Genomic DNA, 12,500 nt, shown 5'->3' with positions numbered 1-12,500 from the left:
ATATATATATATATATATATATATATATAAATATATATATATATATATATATATATATATATATATATATATATATCTTCCCCCCTCTCTCTCTCTCTCTCTCTCTCTCTCTCTCTCTCTCTCTCTCTCTCTCTCTCTCAATATTTATCTCATCTGTGTGTATGTATGTGTGTGTCTGTGTGTATGTGTGTGTGTGTGGGTGAGTGGGTGGTGTGTGCATGTGTGTGTGGGTCTTTGTGTCTTTACGTCTTTTTCTATCTGTTTCAAGCCATATTACCAACTCAAATTAACACAGCACAAATATCATTTCGACACCCATACATACAACAGTATATATAATGTATATGACTGTGTCTGCACGTTTAGACACATAAATATAGACCACAGTTCACATTTTTCTTGTGTTTTTATTCGAGACTTAATTACCTATCTAACAAACCACACCCAAATGACAAAAATGAGTTCCTCCCTCCCTTCATTATTCTTTCATTAGACTCGCTTACCCTGTTTAAAACAGGGGAGAATATCATGCAAATTCTCACATATTAAATAATTTCATTGTCTTTTTCATAAATGTACAATTTAGTCATAGCGATAACTAACTCTACGGAAGTTTGTTGATATATTCTTTCATGTACAAAAGGAAAAGGGTTCGGAGAAGAGAAAAAATAAGTCGAAGGAATAATACATATGTTTCCTATCTTAGAAACTGTATCAAGCAGACAATTATATGTGAAATTGATTGACTATTGAGCCCATTTAAATGGGCCTAAAAAAATTTGAAATTAATCTTAAAAGTTTCAAGTGGGGTTTTGAATTTCTCTTTTCTTCAACAACCATTGTTAACCGAGTTATATATATATATATATATATATATATATATATATATATATATATATATATATATATATATATATATATATATATAAGTTGAGTCCTTGAAAAACGATCTTTACTCACATTCGCTCACCGTACTCAGGTGTGAAATGAGTTAACACCGTTGTTTTTGTCCGAAAAAAATTATAATATTCGTCTCACAGACGTCATGTCTCGTCCTACATGTTAAGTGTTGCAGTTGGTCAGGGATCCCTTGTAAAGCGTTTTAAGCATGTTTAGTGGATATTGCGCTATATAAAAGCTCAACTCTTATTTTTAATAAGGGAGCGTACGTTCGATTTGAACAACTCGGCTGCATTAATATTTAAATAGGCCAAGAGATACGGAGACAGACATTATACCGATAGAGGTATAACAACCTTAAAACACGAGTGTTCATGTTTATATAGTGGTTCAAAAGTACAGGATTTAGGCAAATAAATCCAATTTCACGGCAGCTTAAATCTGTTAAATTTGTGTGTTTAATTTATTTATTTTTTTGTCGAGCTGGGACGAAGTGACCTCTTATCAAAATTTCACAGTGAAGCTATAAACCAATGTAGTTCATGTCTTTAATTGAATAAGCTTTAATATGAAATGGGAGGCTTTGGAAGAACCAATAGGAGGAGATCATAAATAGAGGGGGAATAAGACAAAGGAATAAGAGTAGGAGGGGAAAAAGGGGGGAGCAGGAGGATGAGGAGGAGGAGGAGGAGGAGCAGGAGGATGGGGAGGAGAAGGAGAAAGGTGCTGTATATAAATTTGTGAATGAAAAGGATTCGTAAGAGTAAGGGAGAAAGAAAAGGAAGAAGACATCATATCGAAATTGAAAAGAGATGGAAACGGTGTGTCTATGGGAGGCAAAGGAGGGAAAGGGGGAGATTTAGAGATGGAGGTTGAAAAGGAGGAGCAGAAGAAGGAAATGAGACGAACAGATAACGATGGATAGATAGGCTGAGATCAAGAATAATGAAGAGGAGGAGATGTAGAAGAAAGCGAGGATGGAAAAAGAGGATGAGAATAGTGTGGGGGGGGGGGGTTGAGCTTTTATATAGCGTAATATCCACTAAACGTTCTCAAAGCGCTTTACAAGGGGTCCCTGGCCAACAGCAACATTTAACATGTAGGACGGGACATGACGCCTGTTAGGCGATATTACAAAAACAAATTTCGGACAGAGACAACGCTGTTAACGACCAGGTACTCATTTTACACCTGATTACGGTGAGAGAATGTGAGTAAAGAGCCTATTTCAAAGACTAAACAATGCGCTGAGCGAGGCTCGAACCCAGGACCTTACGATCCGAAAACGAGTGTTATACAACATGACCACATAGCCGAATGGGAAAAATCATCTTTATTATCTTATAATTCCATATATGAGAGCAAACAAACAACTTACCCCTGAGGGACTCTCCATTGAACTGCATGTGAATGACATGGAGACCAGCCTTCTTGGGAGTAAAATTGACCCGGAACTTGGTCTGTCCTTCCTGAGTGACGTAATTCGGTACGATCTCATTTTCACACATCACCAGGATCTCTAGGTTACCCTCACCTGCCTTGCTGGCATCCACTAGAGGCAAAAAATAAATAAATAAATAAATAAATAAATAAATAAATAAATAAATAAATAAAAGGATTTTAGATTTTAGTTTAGCTTTTGACACTATATTTTGACTGATTTAACCATCCCCTTACCACCTACAGTAAAATCGTCACATTTGTTATGACACAATATACATTCTTTAATTCAGATCTATTTTGTACATCACAAACTTTGAAGAATGATCTTTGTTTAATTAATAAGAACATAAAGTTGTTTTGTAAAGAGCTTGCTTGTTTGAGTTTTAAAAAATCAATTTTTCTGCTGGGTAAGCCTGCCATTTTGGGAAATACTGAAAATGATCGGTAAGGAGAGGGTTAAAAAGCAGAACCTCCCAAAGCCTATACCAAAACGACAGGATATACCATGACGCCTGTGAGGTGTTACGTGTTTCGTTAAGTCAAAGACATAAAATTAATTGTCGTTACCGGGCAGATACTCATTTCACACCCTGAGTGCGGTGACAAAAATTGAGTAAGGAGCATTTTTTAAAAATCAAGGAAGTTACGCTAATTACATATATACTATCCATTAATCCAATTGGTAGCCAGCAATTGTTACTACTCCTACTATACTACCAAAAGCATGGCTCTATAGGATTTATATTGACAACGCAGTAATAAGGCATTCGCTTCTTATTTTGCTCTTTGCTTTTTCTGTAAAGATAATGAAAACTTTTTAACAATGGAATATTGCATAGGGTGCCAAATGCCCGTGTACTTACAAGTGAAATTAACAGGCCTGTTGACGAGACCAGAGTTGATTCCAGATACCTTGACCATGGATGCGTCAAATACACGGATGGAAAATGGACTTCCTTTGATGGGAATTCCGCCATAGTCAACATACACTTTGTAGGTACCTTGGGAAATGCATTTAGTCATTTATTAAATTATATAATGCAAGAGTAAAGTTCTACTTTACCTTTAGTTGAATAACAAGTTTAAGAAATGTTGTGAGGACATCCTGTGCACAAAAAGAATATTTCATAATATTTAAAATATACTAGAATATATGAGATATTCAAGCCAAATTATATGACATGTCAACCTTCAGCAGGATTTTGATGTCAAAATAAGATAATAATGTCCGGGTATTCAAAATGAATAAAAAAAAAAGAAATCTAGATTAAACATGTGATAAGCTCAAATCCTCTGAACACTAATGGAGATATATTTTCTTTTCTTTTCTTTTCTTTTTTTTGTTTTTTTGTTTTTCCTTTGTTTTGTTTTTGGTAAATTTTTTCTTTTGGTTTGTTTGTTTTATTGGATGATTTTTTTTCTTAATATTTTCGTTTGTTTTTGTAATGATGAGATATACATACCGATCTGATTGGGTGTCCAGTCTATGCGAGCTGTTCCATTGCCTCGATCTGACAGGCGGTTTGGGACATTCGAACCATCCGGACCTAGTGGATGATATTTGTAATTAATAGGGAATTTAATATTATCATCTTCCACATCATCAAAATCATCATCATCATCATCATAATCATCATCATCATCATCATCATCATCATCATCATCATCATCATCATCATTACCATTATCATCGTCATCACGATCATCAGCATCATCATCATCATCATCATCATCATCATCATCATCATCATCATCAGCATCATCATCATCGTCATCACGATCATCATCATCATCATCATCATCATCATCATCATCATCATCATCATCATCATCATCATCATCATCATCATCACAACTATGCCATCAAATAAAATCGTTAGCTCTTTAGTAGCTACTAAGAGTGTGCTGGATAAAATAATGTAAAATGCATCATAACAATCCATTACATTGCCAGGTAAAATGAAATGCAGGATGCCATTCTTATGGACTATTCAATAAACCATTGAAGTATAGGAAACCTTGCCAATAAATCACTGAGAATGCTACATCTGTTTCCCCGTAAATCGATCAATGACAACATTTCATACTATAACCGTGACGATAACAATAAATCACAAAAATAACATGACACAATGCAGTTAATAATAAATTTTGATATAACTTATTTTGAAGAAAACATTCGATAGTAAAATAGTAAAAATAATGTTCATAAAAATTATATATAAAAATAGAAGAGAGAGAGGGAGAGAGAGAGAGAGAGAGAGAGAGAGAGAGAGAGAGAGAGAGAGAGAGAGAGAGAGAGAGAGAGAGAGCGCAGGAGGAGGAGAGAAAGTAGTTTGAGCTGTTATTTGTAACAAAAAAGACTTGCCAGTTATTTTTACATGCAGCTCGTCAGAATTATCTTGTCCATGCCGTATGGTGAATTGTCCAGGCTGGTGACATTTGATCAAGTTCCAAGCGTCACCAACAATCTGCATATCTCCCACGTCAAGCATAGGGACTGTATAAGGACTACCTGGTGAGAGAATACAATTTATTACAGTCTTTGGAAAATAAAAACACATGGTAAAATCATGAATTCCACGTAATATTATATTTAGGGAGGCAGTTTATAAAATTATACAGGAGTCCAAGATGGTACTAGCATGAAAATGTTTTTTTTTTAAATATTGTTTGTAGCAATTCCAATGTAAAAAAAAAAAAAAAAGAAATTTTGAGACGAGACAACACTTATTGGTCTACAGTAAGATATAGGTCAACACTACAATTAAATAATGCTTGAATATCAATTTGCTATTTTGTGATTTTCAATAAATAGAATTTATGGTCAGGAAACTGGTAATGTTGCTGAGTCAAGTGACGAGATTTTAAATCATGTCATTGATATTTTCTGAGTTACTATTTTCATTCTGACACTGAACTATGCATCATTATAACAATCTGTGTTTTTCAATGTTATGCTAGTCGTGGCTATTTCTAAAGTCCGTGATCCTGAAGGAGGAGTCCACTGTGAGAAAATTTGGAATAAAAAAGTGAAATAATTTAATATGAATTTTTTCCACTAAGCTATGTCCTCTTCCAAAACAAAATCATTTTAAAAATTATTATCCTATGAAAGATAATTATATCTTATATCAATCTACTATGTGATAACACGAAACGAAGCTTTATATAATTCAGATGCCCCCCCACCCTCGAAAAAAATAAATAAATCAAAATACCCAAATGATCACGCAGCTCTGGATAGTTGTCGTCCAACAAAATTCACTATTCAGACCAAGACCACTTTTGATTGGTTATTTGACATTAAGAAAGCAAATGTTGCTGCTTGGAGCTCGGATGGAAAAATTTAGAATTAAGCTCCTGTTTAAGTGATAAATACAAATGATGTGGATGTTTCTGGTTTCAGCCTTATCAATAGTCCACACTGTTGATAACATGGAAGCACAGAATGTCAATATCCTTGCTCTTCGCTGATTAAATTGGAGCTAAAATTCAACCTCATCCTTTTTTTTTAACCCTGTTGTAAGCAAATCAATTTTACCTTGTGCATGAATCCCATTGTACGTGACAGACACCTTGTGAGGCCCCTCACTCTCCCCTAAGAAACTGATCTCATAACAGTTGTTACCGAGGGGTTGGGCGCTGTTAGGCACGATGTGGCCGCCATTTGTGACAGCAATTTCCAGTGTCCCATCTCCTGCATTGGAGGCGTCCACTGAAAAGTGTAAAATTAAAATGGAAACTTAGATTAAAGTTTCAATTTTATTTGGTTTAGGAATTTACAAGAATCGAGTCATGTAACTTAGTATTCTACCGCTTGCAGTGGTCAGTGCTAGAGAAGTTAAATCCCTAAAAGTTGCGTAGGCTACAACTAGGTCATTTCAGCTTCAAAATCTCGCATGGTCAATAGGTAGATTTGTGAATGATCACTCTTTAAACTCCTAAATGATGACTTAATAACTTATAATACAGATTGTCTCACTCTTTTTCTACTTACAACAGATGCACCACTATTTTAAGTAATTTATGTATGCATACATCACTTAAACTGCCAAATGAGTTAGTCTTGGTATAACTCTTTTATCATAGAACTGAAGTAATATATCAAAGCAAGAAATTACCCTCCCCCTTACCCTTTTTCCCCTACAAAACAAAAGTAACCCAGATATCAAATCCGTATAAGATTTTACTTAAAGGCAAATTCTGAAAGAATAAAGAAAATTGTTTTTCACAATATCACGATGAAAATAAATATGTTGAAGATGTAGGTTGAGAAAATAGTTTTTTTACTGGTTTCTTTGGGGGTTTTTCTTTCAGAGCAGACTTTTGTTCAGGCAAATCTCTCTAGTTGTAAAATTGGGACAATATCAGAAGCACAGCAATACAGTAACACTGCTATATACTTTGTATTGGTATATTCTTCTACTTTAATTATTGTAATATTTTAAAATGAAGTGTTAACAAACTTATCCATAGGATAAAAATCGATGTGTAAATATTTGCAGGTCTGGTAACCGAATGTAATTATGGGCCTGCTTGAACACTGTTGCAATGGAAAATATATTGAGTTGGTTTGAGAGTGTTTCCATTACAACAATGGGCCCATATCAATTTGGGATATCAGACCAGCAACTCAGTACACGTCGGTAATAATCTAACATATCAAAATCAAAATACCCGAATTAAAGTTGAAAAAAAAACCGGGTAGTCACTACGGAGTATCATTGATGAGTAATTTTATCCAATATTTTTTACCTTTGAATTTGCAAGGCACTCCAACGATTCCTTGCATGACCTTTGTCACTTTCACCTGATCAGGGTCAAAAGTCTTGACCTGAAAAGGACTTCCTTTGATGTGGTGGCCATTGAAAGCAATGTTGACCGTATGTGTGCCTGGGAAAATATTTGAATTCAGATAAATTAAAGCACACATACTACTGATGTATTTTTTTTTGTATATATTCAAATATTGTTGTTGAATATTTTCCTACTTTTATTATTGTTATATTTTAAAATCAAATGCTTGCAAAAGTGTCCAAAGGTTAAAACTCTGAAAAATGTTGGAAAAAAAAAGACAACGAAAAAACAAATATGTAACAAAAATGGACACATAACGAAAACAATAGAAATCTAATTAGAGACTATTCCTGTTGCTCTGGGGTCGAGTCAAGCAATGTGACAAATTGTAAAAAAAATATTGTATGCCCAACTAAAAAGTCTTCAAGTAGTGTTGTATTGCTTGTGTATTGCAAGCTGGTCACCAAGAAAAATAAATTTTGGACTTAGAGCAAGATGATAAAATGGAGGAGAAGAGAAAAATAAATCTTACATCCATTATATTTTATTGTGACACATCGCCTCCATCTGATAATAACATATATTTTTTATATTTTTCATCTGTGACCCGCAGTCTCAAAATAAATATAGCAGCTTCAAAAATAAAAAGAACAAAATAAACAAGAAACGGTCGGGCTCAGAAGCCTTCATCAGCCAACAGAAAAAGCATTAAAAACATAAATACATTACTTAAGAACACAGATGATTTAGTTGTTGTGTTGGTTTTTTTTTATTTTGGTTGGCTGAGGAAGGGTTTTGAGTCCAAAACGTTCCGTGTTTGGTATTTTGTACTTTTTTTTGAAGCTGTAATATTCATTTTTGTTTATTACTTTTGACTCAGTCAGACATACTAAGGCTTATTGTTGATGTTGCACATCCAAAAGAAAGAAAAGGTAAAGTAAAAGCACAAATTTAAATCGCATATCTAAGTCACAAAATGCCATAAAATCAGCTTTGCTTTTTTTCTTTTCATTTTGTTTTTTTTTTTTTTTTTTTTTTGGTCTTTATATTGGAAATAAATGTGGTATGGGAAGAGCCTCTCAAATTACGTAATTTTGATTTCTATTTATTATAAAATCATCTTTTTGTCATCTTGTTATTCTTAACAAAATACCTTATAGGGGTGGTGTGTCACATTTATTGTCGTCTAAACGACTCACCTATATCCCTGGGTGTGTAGTCCAAGTCCAATACTTTTCTGTCTCCGGTGTGTCTCATTCTGACCGGTACTTTGTGTCCAGTCGGCCCTTCGTGTGTAAATCATTAGAATCATAACAAAACATCCGACAAAACATAAACACATTCACCAAAATCAGTGATAAGAGTTCAATAACCATACTCTCAAACATCGTGTGCAATAACTTTTGGCAAGACCCACCCAGATGTAGCATCTCAAATGTGTCATACTCATTTGAATCAAAATAAATAATGTTTTATGCACAAAGAAGACAACAACATGTCTAGAAAACACACAAACACACACATAGCGACATAATGGAACTAAATCAAATCAACTAATTTCCATTCAGACCATCATACATCGATGCATACATTTTCAGTCCTCCCAATGATTACATTCCATGGAATTTAACAAATAATCTAATACAGACCTGCCACTAACAACAAATAAACAGTCAGTATGTTTTTCTCTCCGAAAATCCAAATACTCAAGAAAATATTTGTGCAACCTAAGCTGTCAAATCAAGTTTATAAATAAATGGACTTTTAACACATGACTACCAAAATGTGGTTTAGTTAAATTTGGAAACGGGGCAAAAATACTTTTTTTTCTTCAGAAAAGTCCATATATGATACAAAATTCAGAATTAAGTCAACTTGGCCAATCAAAAAAATGGCAATTCGGAAATTGTTGGAGTGGCAGGACTGTCAATTCATAAAAAAAAACAGAAAGTCACCTTGAATACGGTTGAGAGAGCGAGAGAGGGAGAGAGAGAGAGAGAGAGAGAGAGAAAGAGAGAGAGAGAGAGAGAGAGAGAGAGAGAGAGAGAGAGAGAGAGAGAGAGAGAGAGAGAGAGAGAGAGAGAGAGAGAGAAAATCGCCCTACAGAGTGGCAGGGGTCAGAAAGCCATGCAAGGGAGTTAAATACACATAGATTATATATATACACTTGGAATATGTAATAATTTGCTTCATTGCCCATTATCTTGTCTATCATTACAATATTATAGCAAAACCCCTCATAAAGCCATGACTTTCACACATTCGATACAGGGCAAAAGTATACTACACATGCGGAAAATAAGAATATCACCATTGCTAATAATGTGACACTATATAAATAACTTTACCCAATATAATATCTTTATAAAATCAATGTTACTCGTGTGCAATATATCCATAACTTAAAACTCAACATCATATTTTCTATAGCTACACAGCCCATAACTCGGTGATTTATTTAGTGGAAAACACCAAATGGCAAAAAATGTTAACAAATTTGCTTCAAACCCAATGAAGTTATAAATGAAGCATCTGTTATGTATCTCATTTTTAAAAAAAATATCATACAATATTCTTGTCTCTCTTTTCCACTTGTTATACAAGTATTTGTCAATTAAAGTATTCCATTTTTTCTGTGAAATAGTTATAGAAAATATGATTTCGAAGAAAGAAATATGATTCGAGTACTATCTATGGGAAATAATGTCCCAACAAAAACAAGTTATATGCCATGAAGTAAAAAAAAATTGCGTATGCTCTTCCTTGTAGGAAAAAAAGGGAAGTGTTTCCCCTCGTAAAATATGGCTCCAGTAAATTTGTAAAACTTCTTAATTTCTAATTGAAACCCTTGGTACATGTATACTATGTCAATTTATCGCATATAAAAAGACAAATTGCGCTCTAACTTCATCTTCTGGCATTAGATATGAAAAGACATTTGACACCATACATAGTACCCATTACAAAAGAAATCGTTTGTTTAGACTTCAATAGGGCCGACATTTTATGTCACAGATTTTTATACGAGATTACTTATGTATAAACCATTTCAAAAACATAATGAAGCATTTGATGACAAAAATACAACTGAAGGGTTCTTCGTGAGAGAGACCCAAACATGTCATACTTACACAATCAGAAGAATCAAAATCACAAAAATTTCATTGATCATGACATTTGAAATCCTTGTCAGAAGATGTAAAAACTGAAGGAACTTCATGAAATAAAAATAACAACATCATATAATACATATCATGATAAAGTCAACATGCAAAAGCCACGGTACTACATTCCCAAAGTCGATTTCAGGAAGTAACATTGTAATAATTTACCAGCTTATTGTTGTGTTGTCAAGATAAATGAATGAATGATTTAATCCACAAACTCAGAAAATAATATTTTGAATGATCGGCATTACTTGTACTCATAATCTCAATTTTTATATATATATCTTTGAATTGATATATAATTTATACATTTCAAAGATTTAAGAGTTGAGATATGATTAAGGGATCTTATTATATGATGGTCATAAATAATCATTCAAACATTTAACTTTGACATGCATCCATATAATTACATACAAGTTACACCATGCACCCATATTTGTCATTGCATAAAAATAAAATGCCATTTTGATAATAGTAACAATGCACCAAACATCCAGATATAGAGTAGTACAGTTCTAAAAATAAATGAAGTCAATATTGATATTGCAATCACATATTCTTTTCATTAGTCAATCACAATCTCACTGTCATATCATGTCGGGGTGGAGCAGATTTTGATAAGTTAATTTTAAGTCTCATAGTTATAAGGTAAAAGGTTCCCCTAGTTCAGCAGTTAGAGCATTCGCCTCTCAAACAAAGGGACAAGCATAAATCCCATGTGAATTCAAGATATTTTTTTTGAAAACCTGTATCTAACAGTGTTTGGGACAGACTATCGTCCTAACCAAAGGATAGCTAGCAATTTATTTTGTCCTTTAAACGCTACGGCAGCAGGAGAAACCTCGATTTCCCGAGCCCTATGGTTCTTAATGTCTCAGTTATAAAATGTTGCTTTGATTTAATGTATTGTTATCGAGGATAATGAAAAGTAACACTTTAACCTAAAAAAAAATTTTTAAATAGAAAGAGCTCATATTTCATCAATTCAAAGAGTTAGCTTCACTCCGACATCGTACTAAATGAGACTGAGAAGTCTGAAAACTTATATTTCCATCAAAGACATTTCATGAAGGACATGTTATTGCAAACACCTTGGTAATCAATTCCATTGACTTCTATTAGAGCAGAGAGACAATCAGAAAGAGAAAGCAGGTGGGTGGGGCAATCTAATCATACTACTGGGAATAGCAAATGAAATAGGGGAAAAAAAAGCAAGGAAAAGCAATAAATTGTATAATAAATATCGTAAGATTGACAACATATTATGGGCAACATCAAAAGCATTATCCGGTACCTTCACTAATCATGGAACCATTTAATTGGGTCGTGACTAGAGCTGAGAAAACTGTAGGCTTCATTAATAATTGTAGAGATAAAATCTCGTGACAAGTTATAATCAAAAATTAAAAACAAAAAATGTGCAGTCAAATAAAAACAGTCACACATCACAGCACCCTATAATATCACCCCTATATCACTTCATAGTTCATAAAATCATTTCGAAGACATTATACAAATTAAGTAAAATAAATTGGGATCTATACTTTTTCCAAAAATAATACTGATCTGTTGATGAAAATTGTAAGTTTGTAGTTAAACAAATGTTATTGAAATATTTTTTCTTAAAAAACAAATATTCAATGTAATTATATGTTTTTGAGATCATAGCGTGTAAATGTGACCAATCGTCTCAAAACAGTATTATGAGGGGATGAAACTGAATATCAAAATTGAAAATTACATTTAATTGAAATAAAATAAGTTAAAATGAATGCCTTTGCTAGAGACAGTAACTCTTATTTCTTAAACTTCAAAAACGATCCTAATAATTTCGTAATTCCAACAATTTTCACATTAAACTCAAATTTCAACGTTCCAACATACCACATTGATACGGTGGTTCACAAAGGATCTTTTAGTTGTATATTATTCCTGAACTGATCAAAATATTATCTTCAAAGTTGTGTAACACTCTAATGATAAAGAAAGGGTAATCATTTTTATTTCAGATTTTCAAGTATCCAAGTTTTATGTCAGATATGGATGACGCGTGCATCTTATAAACAGTTTTAACGGGGAGGGAGGCTGGGTTGGATTAGACACTATCTACGTGCATTATTATAAAACCTAAAAACTAGTCACTTAATGTCTACTTATTATAGTTTACTTCAGGAAAATTTCGACCTA

General features: G+C 33.4%; 2 protein-coding genes across 3 annotated transcripts in view; both read right to left on the bottom strand.

Moving 5' to 3' along the window:
* The window catches only part of LOC144981017 (dnaJ homolog subfamily C member 3-like), a 516,589-nt gene that overhangs the window by 68,615 nt on the left and 435,474 nt on the right, over window positions 1-12,500 (bottom strand). The window lies entirely within an intron of this gene.
* The window catches only part of LOC144981018 (filamin-A-like), a 195,251-nt gene that overhangs the window by 82,579 nt on the left and 100,172 nt on the right, over window positions 1-12,500 (bottom strand). The window contains exons 22-28 of the mRNA XM_078929085.1: window positions 8,343-8,429; window positions 7,102-7,239; window positions 5,888-6,061; window positions 4,712-4,858; window positions 3,807-3,890; window positions 3,207-3,344; window positions 2,279-2,452 (exon numbers count right to left, since the gene is read on the bottom strand). Of these exons, the coding sequence (XP_078785211.1) occupies window positions 2,279-2,452; window positions 3,207-3,344; window positions 3,807-3,890; window positions 4,712-4,858; window positions 5,888-6,061; window positions 7,102-7,239; window positions 8,343-8,429 (942 nt within the window). The remainder of the gene's footprint in view (window positions 1-2,278; window positions 2,453-3,206; window positions 3,345-3,806; window positions 3,891-4,711; window positions 4,859-5,887; window positions 6,062-7,101; window positions 7,240-8,342; window positions 8,430-12,500) is intronic.

The sequence above is a fragment of the Berghia stephanieae genome, chromosome 10, assembly GCF_034508935.2.
Source record: "Berghia stephanieae isolate SIO BIC M18660-M18661 chromosome 10, UCSD_Bste_1.3, whole genome shotgun sequence".
NCBI lineage: Eukaryota > Metazoa > Mollusca > Gastropoda > Nudibranchia > Aeolidiidae > Berghia > Berghia stephanieae.
Note: the sequence above shows the minus strand (reverse complement) of the source record. Positions and strands in the feature narration are given on the sequence as shown.